General features: G+C 50.9%; 2 protein-coding genes across 3 annotated transcripts; one reads left to right on the forward strand and one right to left on the reverse strand.

Moving 5' to 3' along the window:
- Positions 1 to 722: 722 nt before the first annotated feature.
- Positions 723 to 5028, reverse strand: Tppp2 (tubulin polymerization promoting protein family member 2). Of its 2 annotated transcripts, XM_032918102.1 has the most exons (4): positions 4996 to 5028; positions 2724 to 2878; positions 1853 to 2006; positions 723 to 997 (listed from the first exon to the last, which is right to left on the reverse strand). In XM_032918102.1, the coding sequence occupies exons 1-4, from the start codon at positions 5026 to 5028 to the stop codon at positions 812 to 814; spliced, it is 528 nt and encodes a 175-aa protein (XP_032773993.1). In that variant the 3' UTR covers positions 723 to 811. The 2 variants fall into 2 exon arrangements, with proteins under 2 accessions (XP_032773993.1, XP_032773992.1); XM_032918101.1 differs by lacking the exon at positions 4996 to 5028 and having other exon boundaries at positions 2724 to 2896.
- A 2420-nt stretch (positions 5029 to 7448) lies between these two features.
- Positions 7449 to 16296, forward strand: Ndrg2 (NDRG family member 2). The gene is given in 17 exon segments (XM_032917660.1): positions 7449 to 7663; positions 9979 to 10059; positions 10387 to 10428; positions 10855 to 10960; positions 11190 to 11219; positions 11222 to 11309; positions 11569 to 11631; positions 12764 to 12824; positions 13017 to 13103; positions 13286 to 13342; positions 13504 to 13607; positions 13999 to 14043; positions 14322 to 14373; positions 14617 to 14664; positions 14882 to 14917; positions 15049 to 15100; positions 15292 to 16296. Coding segments are annotated over 16 exon segments (1113 nt in total). The 5' UTR covers positions 7449 to 7663; positions 9979 to 9984; the 3' UTR covers positions 15459 to 16296.
- The last annotated feature ends 528 nt before the right edge of the window (positions 16297 to 16824 follow it).

Here is a 16824-nt window from a genome sequence, read left to right on the forward strand (position 1 = left end):
CACATTCAAATTTAATTATGATTGAGTTCCCTTCCTTGCTTTGGGTGTCCTGGTGACCCCCCCAACCCTTGACCTTCTTAGCTGTCGGAAATGTCTTCTGCTCTGTGGCCACGAGGATGGAGGTGGGGTGGATGGAAGACTTTAATGCCAGCATCTGGGAGGCAGAGGCAGACAGATCTCTGGGAGTTCAAGGCCAGCCTGACCTAGAGTTCCAGGCCATCCAGAACTGCACAGTGAAAGCCCCGTCTCAAAAACCAACCAACCAAAGAGATTCTATCTTTCTCCAGCCTGAAAATAAATTGGTGATTTGTAGTAGGTGTCAGGCTTCCCTTCCGGGTCTCTATCTCCCAACAAAACTTGGATTCTAACAGATTAGGAAGTTGGGAGACACATTCGAGATCATAAATGATTATCTGACTCATGGGATGTCAAATCAAGAACTATGACTCCCTTTGGGGAGGTAAAAGAGAAGACACTCCCGTGTGAACACAGTAAGTAAATATTTTTTCTTCTGCATCTGATTTAACTCTTATCTCTAAATGTACTCTCCGGTCCTGGTCTCAGGAGCGGTTGCCAAGGAGACTGCTATCCTATGGCTGGTATGCACGAGGTTTAGCAGGGTAAAGGGTCCATGCCTGAAGTCCTGGCTCTGTGGGCTTTCTCCTCTCCCTTTGTCTGTGGGCCAATCTGTTCCTCATACTCATGAGATGGAATTCGCTAAGTGCTGCACACACATTGTTTATTATTTCCTACATTTCCTGGTGCTAAAAACACAGGGTCAAGGAACTAGCAGGTGAAGATGGCTTCCCCTCTACTGGCTTTTCTTGTCATAGGTGCCAGCCCCCTTGTAGCCACTCACATAGCCTGAGTTGTCAGTGGTCTCTTCCCGTCCTTCGATACCTTTTCCCTTACCACTCTCATCGAAGCGCTCCTTGTGGGTTCCGGTGTACTTACTGGTGTCTGTCAACCGGTCTACTCCACCCACCGTGGTCGCTTTCTGCAAAGGCAGAGGGTGAATTTGAAACCTTCACTTCCCTGGCTCTCACAGCCCTTCCCCACAAATGGTCTTAGAGCCTTAGGACACATGCTGAGAGAGCTTGTTCTGCCTGGGCATGGTGCTGCTTCCTGAGGCCTAGACACAGCTGTGGGAAAGGACTGTGGATTTTTTTTTTCCCTATCCAGAGAAATCATTCTGATCAGGATACTGGCAGAGGGCTTCAGTTCCAAGCCACACCCACATTGTGCAGAGTTGAGGGCACTGTGTCTACAGAGGGAAGATTTAGGAAGGAGAGGGGTGAGAGGCAGAAGGTCTGAGATTAAACCTTAATTTATGTAGGAGGGGTATTGGGGAAGCAGGCACCAAGTCCTCCAATGTTAGTATATCTCTCAAGCCACAGAAGGCTCAGGTGTCCTGGCTAGACATGAGACTTGAGAACGAGTCTAATTTCCTCAAGTGAACAGCTTGTGGCTAAGGATGTAGCTGGAGATCCAACTACACTGGGAGCAAACATCTCTAAAATCTCCCAGCACAGGCAATGTACCACAGGCTACCTACCCCGTCTCCTGAGTTACACTGCCAACAAGATTTGGGGCAAGATTTGGGAAGTAGTAAGGTTCTGGGCTTGAGGTGAACATTATCACTGAGGTCAGCGTGGTGGCACACACGTACAATCCTAGCACTTGGGAGGCAGAAGAATGAAGACCTTCCTGGGTCAACATAACCAGTTCCAGGATAGTCTAACAGAGTATGGGCCTGCTAGATAGAATGGACAGACAGATGGTCAGATGGACAGGAAGGAAAGAAACATCCAAAAGAAGGAAGAGGTAGACGAAAAGTAAGAGCATGACTCACAGTAGCACCGGTGGTGGCAGGGTCCTTGCCTTCCATGAGTTTAAAAACATCTTCCAATGCCTCATCTGGGTTCTTCCCCTTGAAGCGCTTTTGGCCCAGCTCCTTCATAGCCTCTTGAAACTGTTGAAAGTTGATGGTTCTGGCGTTCTTGGCCCTGGTCAGTCAGACAGAAACCCAGTAACTGTGGAGGGTGAAGTCATCACCTCCCAACATCTACCTTTTTCTTAGTGAGGAATGGCCTATTTTATCCTGCCAATGGATCTTGAGAATAGGGGCTGGGACAGTTCCCAGCACCTGCCAGATCCTCCTTATAAATCTTCCATCTTAAGAACTATGCCAGGCTGTGCCAGGCTGGTGGGGCACACCTTTAGTCCCAGTACTCAGGAGACAGAGGCTGGTGGATCTCTGTGAGTTCTAGGTCAGCCTGGTCTACAGAGAGTTTCAGGATAGCCAAGGCTACACAGAGAAACTCTTCTTTTTTTTTTTTTTTAAAGATTTATTCATTTATTATATATAAGTACACTGTAGCTGTCTTCAGATACACCAGAAGAGGGCATCGGATCTTTTTACAGATGGTTGTGAGCCACCATGTGGTCGCTGGGAATTGAACTCATGACCTCTGGAAGAGGGGTCAGTGCTCTTAACCACTGAGCAATCTCTCCAGCCCCACAGAGAAACTCTTGTCTCGATAAGACAAAACAAAACAAAACATGTGTTGTGACCAATTAAATTACCTTTTCCCGGGGTTGGGGATTTAGCCAGTGGTAGAGCGCTTGCCTAGCAAGCACAAGGCCCTGGGTTCGGTCCCCAGCTCCGGAAAGAAGAAAAAAAAATTACCTTTTCCCATTAGCCCCCACCTCTGGCCCCTTACTTCACTTTACTGAACACAATGTCCACATCTGTGGAGGTCACTGCCTTGCCATCCATGATGCCACAGTCTTTACAGAGTTTGGAGAAGTTCTTGTTGGTAATTTCATTGCCACTGCTGGATGATTCTCCAAAGACAGCAAATCGATGGAACGTCTTCTCTGCTTCTGAGGCCATGGTCAATTGCTGGGAATGGGGATGGGGTGGGGGTGGGGGGGGGGATGGGGCTGGGGAGTGAGGGGAGGAGGAGATGATGGAAGGGTAAGGAGTAAACTTCAGCAGCACCAGGAACAATTGCTCTCTCCCCGACCTTTCCACCCACCGCTGAGCTTCCTTCCCCTCCCAGCACTGGGTCAAGCTTAAACTCCTATGCATTAGGAAACCTCCTTAGCCACCACTGTCATATACCTGGGAGCCCAGGCGGTGTCTGTGCCTTTGTATACAAGTGTGTGCAGCTATGTGGCAGTCAGATGACTGGGGAGAAGGTGTGGCAACAGGGAGACAAAAATGGGTGAAGAAAGCAGAAAAGAAACACTGTGATGTCACAGTGTTACATGACATCACTTCTGGCTCTGGCTTGGTCTCTCTACTGTCTTCCCTTCCAGGATCTGAAGCAGAGATTCATCAATTTCTCATCTCTGGGCAGCGAGTGGTCCAGTCACGGCACTGAAATCAGCAAGAACTTCAAGCCGGGTAAAGACTGTGGAGTCATGGATAGCAAGACATGCCCTTTGGATTGAGTAATGTCTGTTAGCATCTTCAGCTGATGATCAAAGCCCCCTAATCGCTTTGTCCCAGTTTACCAATCTTACGGCTTCCGGCCTCACTATGCCCTCCCACAGTAGAGCTCCCTTGGCTTATAAATCTCATTCCTGAAATTTCATCTTTTTACCCTCCCAAAACCTCATCATGACTCGTCCAAATCCCGCTCCTTGATACCGCCATGTTGGAAGGGAGAACTTTAGCATGTACATTTTGGGGAGACCCAATCACTGAAGCATTTGGGATTGAGGAGAACAGGGCTGGCTTGAGTGGGACACTGCCCCTCTGGTCTGATCTCCCAGTCCAGGCGTACTGACCACCAGATGGAGAATCCCTCTGGCCGTGGAAAAACGGCTGCAGCAGGGATTTTAAAGAGCTTCTGCTGTTGACTCGAGACGGGAAAAGCAGAGGATCTGCAGTGTAACAGATCCATATAAAGTAGAGTGAAGTGTGTCAGAGTAAGTCTCAAACTCTGAAAATCCCCAGAGACGATTCTAAGCAGTTCCAAATACCCCTTAATGTTTTCTTTCTGGACAAAAGCCCTCTGAGAGAGATGAGCTTTAGGGATCTCACATTGGAGGTTGGTTACTTTCTAGTCTTAGCTACCTAATCAGGTACCAATTCCTATAAGCAGTTTGTAATTTTATGAGTTCATTCCTGCTGGGTGGCGACAGTGCACACCTCAACTCCCAGTACTTGGGAGGCAGAGGCAGGTAGATCTCTGAGTTCAAGACCAGCCTGGTCTGTATAGACTGCAGTTTCAGCACAGCCAGGGCTACACAAAGAAACCCTGTCTCAGAAAAAAAAAAATCCTTTCCATTCCTATTCTTGCATCCTTTTCAAGTCTTTATCCAATTAATTCATTTTAATGTGTACGGTGTGTTGCCAGCATCTGTGTCTGTGTATCATGGAGTGGGTCTGGTGCCCATGGAGGCCGGAAGAAAAGTGTCAAGAAGTGTCAGATCTCCCGGAACCAGAGTTATGGTGGAGAGCTGACATGCGAGTGCTGGAGTTGGAGCCCCCAGGTCCTCTGGAAGAGCAGTTAGGCTCTAACCACTAAGCTTTCTCTCCAGGCCCAAGTCTTTTGTACTTCACATCCCTCCGATTATCTGGGGGCTCTTCTCTGAGGCTTCTGAACTGTCATTTTTCTAGGTTCAGTTCTTTACTCCTTTCTAGCCCACGGACCAGCTCTGTTACCCTTCCCCATTAGTGTCTTGGTCCCCAACCGTGATTTTCTATCCACTATTCCTGCTGGAGAACAGATTATGGTGCCTGACTACAGGAACACATGCCTATAATCGCAGAACTCTGGAGGCCAAGGCAGGAAGATGAGGAGTTCAAGGCCAGCCTTAGACACATGGCCAGTCTGAGGAACACCCGATACCCTGTCTCACAGAATGACTATGCTATGACTCAAGAGTAGTTGGGACTGGAGAGAGAGTTCAGTGGTTTAGAACATGGCACCTGGGTTTAACTCTAGCACCTACGTCAGGCAGCTCTTAGACGCCAGTGACTTCAGGTCCAGAGAGATCTGATGTCTCCGGCATTGATGGGCATTGCTCTCACATGCATGGACTCACACTCGGACACATAAGTTAAAATAAAACACCTTGAAAAAGAGAAGTATAATCTATGGTTTTTACTGCCAAATCATTCTGCCTAGCATTCAAGGACACAACTCGGCCCCAGTCTGTCTCACCAAGTGTCACCCGCCTCTCACTAACATTGCTCTTACCCACAAGGGGGGCCCTAATGGCATAGTTATATGTTCAAAAGGTTACCTGGTGGAAAGAGAATAGACCCTGGAGGGGAATGAATCTGATGCGGATTCACACCCTGATGTCCGATCAGTTGGTGGCCATGGGCAAGTCCTTAATGTTCCTGGGCTTCTGTTTCCACATCTGTGTAGTTAAGGATAATGACACAGATTTGGGGGTCACACACACTTCCTACTCTTCAATTCTTCAGAGGAGCTCTCGCGTTTCTGCTTATACTTTCTCTTCTGCTCTCTGCTGAGGTGAAAACACCCCTTCTCTCCCACTCAAACGTTCCACTTCTCATCTGGGCAGTTCACCCTAGAAACAAAACTCCTTTCCTCCAAATCATAGAAACATGTGCCTCTTAGCCTGTAGTCTCTAGCCTTTGGGGGGGTGGGGGTTTTCAGAAGTATTGCTTAGAGACCCTGAAATCTTTTGGTACAAACAAGATTCAGCATGAACGCTAAATAATACGCTTTGCAAATGCATGTATGATGGCTAGGGTATTGTAAAAACTACTTTTAGGTATTTCTGAATTTCCAATTTGTGCTTTCTTCATCAGGGGTTATTAAAATCGTTCTGGGGGAAAATGAAAAGCCCTTCTTTCCCACCGGAGACCGGTGGGGACTGCTACAAGACGTCCTCTATACATTGATCTTAATGATTAATTTCCCTAGCCCTTTCTGTATTTATACGCTTCTTCAATCACTGGATCACGAAACTGACCAAAACCGTATCACTTCTTTGAATTTCATCTATCCGGTGGTTTGCACGCTGAATATGCTTGAAACTGTCACTTAGCCAAAAGCACAGTTTGAAACTGCTTTTGACCCAGAGAAAGGTTAGATACTGTCCATGTTGGGTCACTTGTACTCAGGTCGGCCTTGAACCTGTCAGGACAGTAAGGAACAATGAGGAAGAACCAGTTTTGTGCACGCGTGTGTGTGTGTGTGTGTGTGTGTGTGTGTGTGTGTGTGTGTGTGTGTCCTCAGGAGCTTCCTAGAGACCCCGTAGGTCTAGGAAGTAAGGAGATCTCAGTGGAAATTTCCCACCTCCTGCCCTCCCCAAGCCCCTGTGTCTGCCCCCTTATCAGGTTCCCCCTGAGTCATCCTGACCCAGAGACGGATTTAGATGCTGGAACCTTCCAGTCTCTCCCTCCCCCTCTCCAAGTACGGCTACTTTAGACACGTGAAAGAAGCCGGCAGGCTCAAGTGCTCAGTCCAGGTTCCCTGGCTTTCTCCAAGTCACGGGGGCTGTGGAGAGCTCTCTTATCTTACCCATCTGTAGCTCTTCTCTTAATTCCAGCAAACTTCTTGTCTAGGAGAGCGTTAAACCTGTGTACCCAGAGGCTAGGCAGAAAGCTAGAATGCCAGGTTTCTGTGCCAGTTTCTAGGGCAATTCTTATGAAGGGAGTAGGAGAAAAGAACAGAGGAAAACTTGGGGCTCTGTTTGGGGGATATAGGAAGCTCTTTAGGTCTAGGGTGGGATTTTTTTTTAAGCTGGGTCTGAGCCTACCCAGGTCTCCTCCTCCTCCCTCTTGGCCTCTCCTCCTTTCCAACAGACCTGCCAAGTGGGGATGAAAGGAGCATTGATGTTCCTTGGGGAGGGGGGTTGTGGGTGGTGAGGGTAGTTCCCAGGCAGGGGGGAGGGCAATCTGGGGGTCTTGGGGGGAGCAGTCTGCTCTGGTGTTGCAGTTGGCAGCTCCGGTTCCATTGGACATTGTTTTCAACTGGCCTGGCGCCCAGCCCCCTAAATGGCAAGTCTGGAACTAGGCTGAAGGGGGATGGGGCAGGGTTGACTCTGGGAGCAGGGTGCGAGAACGAGGGCATGTGGGGAAATACAATCTGGTTGCTCAACACAACTTTCAATCCCCGTAGCCCATCAACCATTCCACTTCAGCAAGTCCTTAAAGAGCTCAGGGAGGACGTGTCTCAGATGTGGATCTTGTAGAAGTCTAGGATAGGAGAGTAAACCCACCCAGGCACCGCGGGTCGGGCCCAGGAGACAGCAGCTCAGGAGCTCGGCAACAGGGCACTACCACTCAGCTTTTCAGAGCTGATCTCGCCCTCCTTTTCGGGGTTGGACTAGGAGGGGTTAGCGCCTCAGCCACAGGGTCTCTTGGGTCTCAGCCCAGGACATCGAGTCCTCCTCAAACCCTTTACTCCACCCTTGCAAAGTTAGCTCCGCCTCCGCGCCTGTTTACACAGGAGTCGGAGCCCTTGGGGGGTCCCCAGCCCCTCCTCTACCCGCCCCCCTCGTTGGGGCCTTGACCCGGGAGTCGCTGTTGGCCATCATCTTTCCCCTCCTTCGTTCATCCTCTATTTATAGCGGCCCCCAGCATTTCCCGCCCCCCCCCAACCCCCTGCTTGTTGTCCAACTTCTCACGGAGCAGCCGGAGAGCAAGCGGCAGGACTCGGCTGAGGAGGTACCAGCACCCCAATTGTTCGGAATTCCTGCTCCCTCGACGCCCCGTCCCCAGACACGCTGGCACCACTACCCCTACCTGCCCCGAAACCCGGTCTGAGCTGTAGCCCTCGCCCACCTCCCTCTTCCTTGACCTAGCTCTCTGCTTCCGGGCGGGCGGAGCTGAAATCGTGGGACGTGGGCACCTTGGGTTGGCTTCCCCACTCTATCCGTCGCTGCCACTCAATCTGGGGGGCTAGGAAGAGAGCCAGAAGTGAGCCTGGCAGAGCCAGGTCACAGTAGGGGGCGCCGTTGAGGTGGGCGTGGGGATCATTTGGAGGCTTAAGGGGTCCCCAAGCACACCCCATTTCACGCCGCTCGGGGTTGTGGGGAGCACTCGGAAAGCCTACAAGCATCACCTCTGTGTGCTCCCTAGCCGCACCCTCTCGCCCCTCCCCCGGTGGCCCCGGCAAGTTACGAGGCGTGTTTATGGGGGGTCGGGGCGGATCTGCAGGGAGATGGCCCGGGGGCGGGCCCTGGGCGGGTCTGTGGGGAGCCTGAGCTAGGGCGGACCTAAGTCAAAGGCAAGTGAAGGTGGCAGCGACCGCGGCGGCTGCAGCAGGTAGGGGGAGGGGCAAGCGCGCCCCTGGGCCGGGAAAGCGCGGGCCTGGAGGGTGGGCATCGTGGTTCTGGTCCCCGGGCTGCAGTTCTGGGGAAGGAGCTGGCTAAGCGAGGCTCTCTGCTGCTGGGCACAAAGGCAGAGGCGCTGCAAAGTGCAGGGCGTGTTCGGGAGTCTCTTGGGATGATGTCCTGGGCACTACGAGTCCGCCGTGAGAGGGTGTTGGTCTGGATGAGGACCGACAGCTAGGGACTCATAGGGTCAGGTTTCGTGTTCTGGGAGCAGCCAGTCAAGCCCTACCCATCCTTTTCCCACTGGCACCAGCTGGCTGGCAGTCCGGGAAAGTGCAGAGGTTACGGGACCACCCTATTCTCCCTCCTCTTTCTCCACCCGACATGCAATTAGACTGGGTGGAGCGGAGAGATGAAGGCGAGAAACTTGTTTGTTTTTAAATGGTGAGGAAAAGGTCAGGCTGTAATACCTACATATCAACTGGGAACTGTCAAAACTGAGTACTAACTAACCGGACAAGGTCACATAGTGGTGGCAGTAGGGTAGGACCAGAGGTTTTGACACAGTCATGCTCTATCGCCTTGTCAGCTCTCCTTTCGCTTCATACCCTACCCAGCCTGGACTTGCTTGTGTTGCCCCGCAGGCCCCTGCGGCTTGTATTGATTGGAACCTAGAGAGGGCGCGTTCTCTGGACTCAGGAGAGATTAGGAAGGGTTAGTGACCCTGGAATTCTGGGTCTTGGCTGTGGCTGTATGTCCCTAAAAGACCCAAGTCTGTTTCCCATGTCATTCACCTTGTTCCTGTGTTTTCTCAGACCCCAGAGTCAGGACTAAGAACCCTGACCTCCTTGCTCACTGTATCCAGCCAATAAGAGCTCAGTAAATTGACCCCACCCACCCTATGCTACTGGCGCCGCCCCCCCTTTTTTCCCCCAAGTCTGCGCAAGGGGGCTCTGCTGCTCTCTAGACCTACCAGTGTTGATGTACGCTCATTTGTGTACTTGGGAGAGAGTGAGTCTTGAGTCGCCAGAGAGAGGGAGATGTTGGTCGGATTGGATATCTAGGTCCCTCTGTTGAGTACTTGAAATGGTCACTGCCTTAGTCAAGATGCTGACATTGGGGGTATAGTTGAAGGTCACAGTGAATAGTGAACTCTTACAACCCTAACCCTGTGCACCCAGCCAGTGCGCTACAACAGGGAGTGTGGGGTGTCCCCTAAATATAGCTTAAGAAACTGGAGCCACATTGCTTCTCCACCCTGGTGTCTTCCTCCAGGATTGGAGAGAGAGAGCATCCTGAGGTTCGAGTGTTGGGGTTGAGGGGCAGCCATGGGACTGCCGGTCTGAAGAGATGTGCTCTCCTGTTTGTTATTACCCTGGAAGTGGGGTAGGGGAGCCAGAAAAGCCCTTTGTGTGTCTTGGAGTTTTCAGTGCTGGGGTCCTTCTGCACCTTGCATTACCGTGGGCAGAGAGTACACCCCCAAGCCCCAGCCCCCACCCCCGGACTTAATGTTTTGTATCGGTTTTAGGGACAGGGTTTCTCTGTGTACCCCTGGCTGCCCTGGATCTCTCTCTGTAGACCAGGCTGGCCTCTAACTCAGAGATCCGCCTGCCTCTGCCTCCCGAGTGCTGGGATCAGAGGTGTGCGCCCGCTGCCTGGTGTGCGCCGTAACCGCCTGGCTGGTTTACAGTTTTCTTATCCTTCCAGGCCACCATGGCAGAGCTTCAGGAGGTGCAGATCACTGAGGAGAAGCCACTGTTGCCAGGACAGACGCCTGAGGCTGCCAAGGTTTGTAGAGACTCTCTGACTTCCCTGCCTTAAGCCCATGCTCTGAAAGATCCCCACCCCCTGCTCCTCGACTCCCCAGGCCAACGGCACTCATTCTAATGCACACCCCTCCTTTACCCATCTCCTCCCATCTCTCATCCTAGACACTGTAAAAGGGAGCCCACCAAACCTCGTCTCCTCACTACACTAACCTTCACCCTCTCCTGTCTTGTTTTTTGTCACTCTCTCTGTATTTGGTGTCTGTTGGTCTCTCTTTACCTCTTTGTGTCCATCTCTCCATCGGTTGTGTGTCTCTGTCCGTGTGTATGTCTGTGTGTGTCTCTTCAGGAGGCCGAGTTAGCTGCCCGAATCCTCCTGGACCAGGGACAGGTAACTGGGGGACTGTGCCGGGGTGGGAGAGGAGCTCTTCTGTCCCCCAATTGAGAGGCCCCCAATCTGGCCCTCTGTATTTTTTTCCTATTTCTCACATTTCTCCTCTTTTCTCTCCTTTTTTTTCTCTTTGAGTTCCTTAATCTCTGATTTTTTTTTTTTATGATTTTTCTACCCTCAGACCCAATTCCATCATATTTCCCTAGAGACCCATTGATCCTGTTTTTTTTTTTTTTTTTGGTTCTTTTTTTCGGGGCTGGGGACCGAACCCAGGGCCTTGCGCTTCCTAGGCAAGCGCTCTACCACTGCGCTAAATCCCCAACCCCGATCCTGATTTTAATAGATGGTTCACTTATTTTTGCCTTTCCCCCTTTGGAAACCTTTTAGTATTTTTCCTCCCTGAAGGTATGCTTTTTTTTCTTACAGACTCATTCTGTGGAGACGCCTTATGGCTCCGTCACTTTTACCGTGTATGGCACCCCCAAACCCAAACGTCCAGCGATATTCACCTACCATGATGTAGGACTCAACTGTAAGACCTTCATTTCTTTTCCTACCTCTTTCTGGGAAGAGGCAGGGAAGGGGAAAGTCCATGTGTACAGGGGCATAGTCAGGATGGTCAGGCAGGGAACCCAGCAGCACACCAGAGAGAGATTCCCCGCTAATGTGGGGTAGCATCAAAGCAAGAGGGTGGGTTCTGACACTAGGGTGCTTTTTCCCTCTGATTTTGTTGTTGGGTGGGGAATGTGGGTTCTCTTTAGATAAATCTTGCTTCCAGCCACTGTTTCAGTTCGGGATATGCAAGAGATCATACAGAACTTCGTGCGGGTCCATGTGGATGCCCCTGGAATGGAAGAGGGGGCACCTGTGTTTCCTCTGGGGTAAGAATTAGTTCCTTACCAGGCAGGTCTCTCTCTGTCTCTGTCTCTGTCTCTGTCTCTGTCTCTCTGTGTGTGTGTGTGTGTGTGTGTGTGTGTGTGTGTGTGTGTGTGTATGTAGGAAGAAGCAAGATAGTGCACAGTGTACCAGAGAGGATGAATGTGAAGGAGGCATAGAAGGCTCTGGCAGAGAATACAGAGATTACGACAGGGAAGAGGTCTATGGGTACAGACTGGCAGCTAACATTTTTTTCTTTTCCAGGTACCAGTACCCATCTCTGGACCAGCTTGCAGACATGATTCCTTGCATCCTGCAGTACTTAAAGTGAGAGTCCTTCAAATTTTCTTTTCAGCACAAAGAAGGCCCTAGAGTGTGGTCACCATGGTTTCTGGGCTAATTTTGGTCTCAGTCCATCTTCCTCTTCCATGGATTTTCACCTTGATTGTTAGAAAGGGCAGTGGGCTTGGACTATTGACTGCAATGATCAAAGTAATCTTACTACTCATCGGGAGAAAGAGAATGAAAGGGTTTGTACTTGTCCCCGTCTCGGGCTTAGGGGAAGCTTCTCCGACTTGGAAGTTAGGCAAGAGGAGGTGCGGGTGACCTCATCCCTGAGGAACTAGATAGACCTGTCTTGGTCCCCATTCCTGTCTCCCATGATCACATTGGTCACCAGGAGACAGGTGTGTAAGGCAGTGGGAGAAGGAAGATGAGCCTCACAGGCATGCGGAGGAAAATGCTGATTCTTGGGCGTTTTCTCTTTCTCGGATTTATTTACTTTTATTTTATAGACTTTATTTACTTCATTGATTTTATTTATTATCTGAGAGTGTTTGCTGCATACATATATGGGCACTACCACATATGTCTGGTGACCACAGGGGCCAGAAGAGGGCATTGGAACCTCTGGAACTTGAATAATCGGTGGTTGAGGGCCACCAAGGAGGTGCTGGGAACTGAACCTGGGGCCTCTGCAAGAGAAGCAAGTGCTCTTGACTGCTGAGCTGTCTGGTCAGCCCCGGGTTCCTGGGATCTTTTCTTGGTCTAGCTTTTCCTGGGCACCACAGCTCTCAGCAACTCTGGTTTTCTTCCTTTCCTGCCTCCTCCATTTCTCCCAAATGACTAACACCTCACTTGTTTCATAGTTTGCTCTAAGGTCCATAATCCCAGTTCCTCTGTAGAGCCAGGGTTGAGAGAGTTGAGAATCGATAAGCTGTGTGTGTAGGCAGGGATGTCTTTTCAAGACACTAGTTCTCCGGGAGGAAGCTGAGGGTAGACTTCAGGCATCTACACCAAGTATCAGGCATTCTTGGTGCCGTTTTACACCCCGAACTGAACGTCCTTCGCTGTCCTCTTCTGTGGTTATGACCTCAGGAAGATGATGAGTTTGAGGAAATTGGGCTGTGACAGATTTTTGGCTGCTAGAACCCGTGACATGCACATTTACCTTTTACAGTTTCTCTACGATAATCGGGGTTGGCGTTGGAGCCGGAGCCTACATTCTGTCACGATACGCTGTAAGAAGCGAAAACTGCTAGACTGGGGAGTGGTGGGTCCCCCATATTAGATGGAATATTGCAGGAATGAATGGTCCACATTCCTGTCACCCCAGAATTTTGGAAGGAAGTAGGGAGCAGGGTCATATAGGAGTCTGGGGAGATAAGTGGGGACAAAGTGGCCGGTTCTGATCTCCTTTATGTCATCCTTAGCTGAACCACCCGGACACCGTTGAAGGTCTTGTTCTCATCAACATTGATCCCAACGCCAAGGGCTGGATGGATTGGGCAGCCCACAAGGTTCGGAGGGCCTTGTGTGCTGACGTCTAGGGTGGGGACTCTTCCTTGGAGGGCACTACCGGTTTAACTGAATAGATTTGGACCTTCAAAGGGGGAATGGTGGGGCCCAAAAATGAAGTTGTGTTGCTTTGCCTGGGTCTCTTTCTCCACAATATCCTGAACTTGTTCACCTGTCCTCGCAGTTAACCGGCCTGACGTCTTCCATTCCGGAGATGATTCTTGGGCACCTTTTCAGCCAGGTAATTGGTTGTGGGAGGTGGAAGAAGTAGAGGTGGACAGCGGGGACACGAATGCTTTGGGAGGACTTCCTCAGCCGGCACAAGACCCTGAGGGTGTTAAGACCGTTTCCGTCACCGTTGGCTTCTTTTTCCCACCCTGATTCATCCCTTCGGTGGTGCAGGAAGAGCTTTCTGGAAATTCTGAATTGATACAGAAGTACAGAAGTCTCATCACACACGCGCCCAACCTGGAGAACATCGAACTGTACTGGAACAGTTACAACAAGTGAGTGGGCCGTGAGCAGTGTGCGCTGCGGGCAGGGTTGGCTGGGCAGCTTCAGGGCAGGGGTAAGGGCATCTCTCATTCTTGGGCCCTTCTTCTCCCTTAGCTGCCTCTGACCAGAGATCTAGGGCACAGGCGATTACAGGTGGTGTGCTCTTGGCCTGCGCCTGCCATTTTTTATGGTATCCCCTCCTCCCTTTTTGACTGCTGCGGGGCTCAAACCTGGTTCCTAGCTAAGCAGGAACCCTACCAAGTTATAAATCCTCCCCCTGGTATTTACTTTTAATCACCAACAGCTGACTATAGATAGGAGCTAGCTTCCTACGGAGGAGGTAGCTTATCTGGGTAGACAACCATGCCTGTCAAAAACAACTTCTCTTTGAACCCTCCGCAGCCGCCGAGACCTGAACTTTGAGCGAGGTGGTGAGATGACCCTCAAGTAAGACGTTGGTAGATGCGGCTTTGTCCTGTCTCTGCACTGCCCCTGGGTACCAACATCCCTTAACCTTTGTAGAGAAGTTACCGGTCTCCCTTATCCCATCTTGTGTAACAAGTTGGCTCCCTCTGGGGCTTCCCTCGTTGATCGCCTTGCTGAGTCAGCAGGACGAAGGCAACTGGTTCCTCCTTGGAACCAGACACCTGTTTGGTTGCTTTTCTGGGAAGTGTGGGTGAGAGGGTACAAGGCTCACTGTCTTCTTCCTGACCCTGTGCCTCTAGGTGCCCCGTGATGCTGGTGGTAGGAGACCAAGCACCTCATGAAGATGCCGTGGTCAGTAGTGGCTTTCGGGGATGTTGGGGTCTTGCCAACACTGGGTCCACCCAAGCAGTGGGTCTTGGCGAGCTACAGACTCGAAAACTCCGGGACAGGAGGAGCAACTCTAGGGCCTTAGGAATTTGACTTCTGTTAAGAAGTAATTGGGTGGGGGCTGACAAGGAGAGGGGAAAAGATCAGGGCCCCTTGGAGGGTTGTGGAGAGGGCGACCTCATTCACTCCGCCTCCTACTTATTCCAGGTGGAATGTAACTCAAAACTGGACCCCACACAGACCTCATTCCTCAAGGTTAGTGGGCCTCCTCTAAGCCTCACTTGCTCCCCGGCCCCCAGGGCAGGGGCATACATACTCTAAATTCCAGCGTCTAAGCTTTGTGGGTTCATTATGGGTCAAGGAAGAGAAGAACAGAGAGAGGGAGCAGGGAGGAGCGAGCCCCTCTCCTTCTGCATGAATCTTTTGATATCTCCATGGATCCTTCTTTTCTGGGCGTTTCTTTCCTGAGCAGATGGCGGACTCTGGAGGTCAGCCGCAGCTGACTCAGGTGAGCGAGCACCCTGCTGGTCCTGGGATGAGGAAACTGGACGGCTCATTAGGGTTGCTGAGCAGTGCCCTTCGCCACTGCTGTGTCTTTTACGGTGCCCAACCATCTCTCCTCTTTCCTTGCCCCCACAGCCAGGCAAGCTGACAGAAGCCTTCAAGTACTTCGTGCAAGGCATGGGCTACAGTGAGTACTGGGACAGAGGCTGATAAGAGCACTATGGGGTGGACCTATTTTAGGCTAATCCTTGGACTCGTTGTCTTACAAGGCAAGCTCGCTGATTCTCTGGCCGCAGCTTGTCTTCACCTAGGCATCACCGGAAGTTACCGGCCGCCTTCCCCACTCCTCTCTGATGGCTTATGATTCTGTATCTACAGTGGCCTCATCCTGTATGACTCGCCTGTCGAGGTCTCGCACAGCATCTCTGACCAGTGCGGCATCCATCGATGGCAGTCGGTCCCGATCCCGCACCCTGTCGCAGAGTAGCGAGTCTGGGACTCTCCCTTCTGGACCCCCGGGGCACACCATGGAAGTCTCCTGTTGAGCGACCCTCTTTGCCTTGGTGTGGAACCCAGCCCTCACCTCCCGCAGCACTAACTTAAGAGGTGTTTTCAGGGCAATGGGCCAGAGTCAGCAAGGAAAATGGGCAGATTGTGCAGGGAGATGATGACCTTGATCTTTAATTGCTACCCTAACCTTGACCTTTAACCTGTGATATCCTCTAGCTCCTCGGTGAGGTGTCCTAATATCTCTTAGAGATCCAGGCCCCCTAAGTCATCTCCTCCTCCCGTTTTGGTCTTGAGAAGGCTTTTATGTTCACTCTCTGACCTGGGTTCTATAGATGAGGAACAATAAGTTGTTTTAGCTGTCACGGGGATGCCATCACTCCCCCTCTTTAGCCCATATTTGCAAGGGTAGGAGAGTGTGTGTATGTGTAGGGTTGGTGGTGGGATATGAGGAACTCCATTCCCCAAAGCTGACACAGTGCCTTGACGTGTGAGGCCTCTGAAGGCAATGCTCCTAAATGGATGTCTCTCAGGGGAATATTTGCTGGTGTGTTACTGATCCTTAACATGATAGACATATCCAGCATGTAAAAAGAAAGTCAGAATGGGAGATGGTGGCCAGTGAAGAACAATGGTAAACACATTGAAGCAGGGGCAGTAGGGAGGGGCCCGGGTCCTTTGGCCGCACTAACTTTAATAGCTGTCAGTGTGCACCTAAAGTGGGACTGGGGGAAAGAACTTAGGTCCGACTGCTTGGGGCTTGGCATCAGGGTGGGAAGGGCTACCTCAGGCTCTGACCATACTCTTGTGTGTAGGGGCGTGACCTCCTGTCTCACACAATTTCTGCTGTGACAATAAAAGATAGAGGAAACTGAACACCGTTGTTAATCCAGGTCTGAATGTGCCTGTACCCCACCCCTTTCTTACCCTTCCCCGGTTCCTCCTAAAGCAACGATAACCTGGGATGGCTGGCAGGGTATATAAGCTTCACAGAGTGTGACCATGGGAGCCAAGAAAACAGTGTCGTTCTTTTTACTAATAGCATTTTTAAGCTTGGGAAAGAGGAGCTGTTGTAGATCGTAGAAGGCTTTCTTGTTGTTTGTGGGTCATTGAGAAAGACTGTAGGATTTCAGAGATGTCATCAATATCGTGCCCTTTAAGAAAACTGACTGAGGGGCTGGAAAGATGGCTCAGTGGTTAAGAGCACTGACTGCTCTTCCAGAGGTCCTGAGTTCAATTCCCAGCAACCACATGGTGGCTCACAACCACCTGTAATGAGATCTGATGCCCTCTTCTGGTGGGTCTGAAGACAGCTGCAGTGTACTTACATACCTTAAATAAGAGAAAGAAAGAAAGCTGGGTGATGGTGGCACACACCTTTAATTCCAGCACCTGGGAGGCAGA

The sequence above is a fragment of the Rattus rattus genome, chromosome 12 (assembly GCF_011064425.1).
Source record: "Rattus rattus isolate New Zealand chromosome 12, Rrattus_CSIRO_v1, whole genome shotgun sequence".
NCBI lineage: Eukaryota > Metazoa > Chordata > Mammalia > Rodentia > Muridae > Rattus > Rattus rattus.

Bases quoted from the DNA above. Each gene is read 5' to 3' on its own strand.
- Tppp2 (XM_032918102.1), bottom strand. From the start codon at position 5,028: ATGCCGGAGACATCAGATCTCTCTGGACCTGAA. The intron at 2,007-2,723 runs GTAAGGGGCCAG...CTGACTGACCAG, and splicing joins ATTGTGTTCAGTAAAGTGAA to GGCCAAGAACGCCAGAACCA. The intron at 998-1,852 runs GTGAGTCATGCT...CTGCCTTTGCAG, and splicing joins CTGCCACCACCGGTGCTACT to AAAGCGACCACGGTGGGTGG.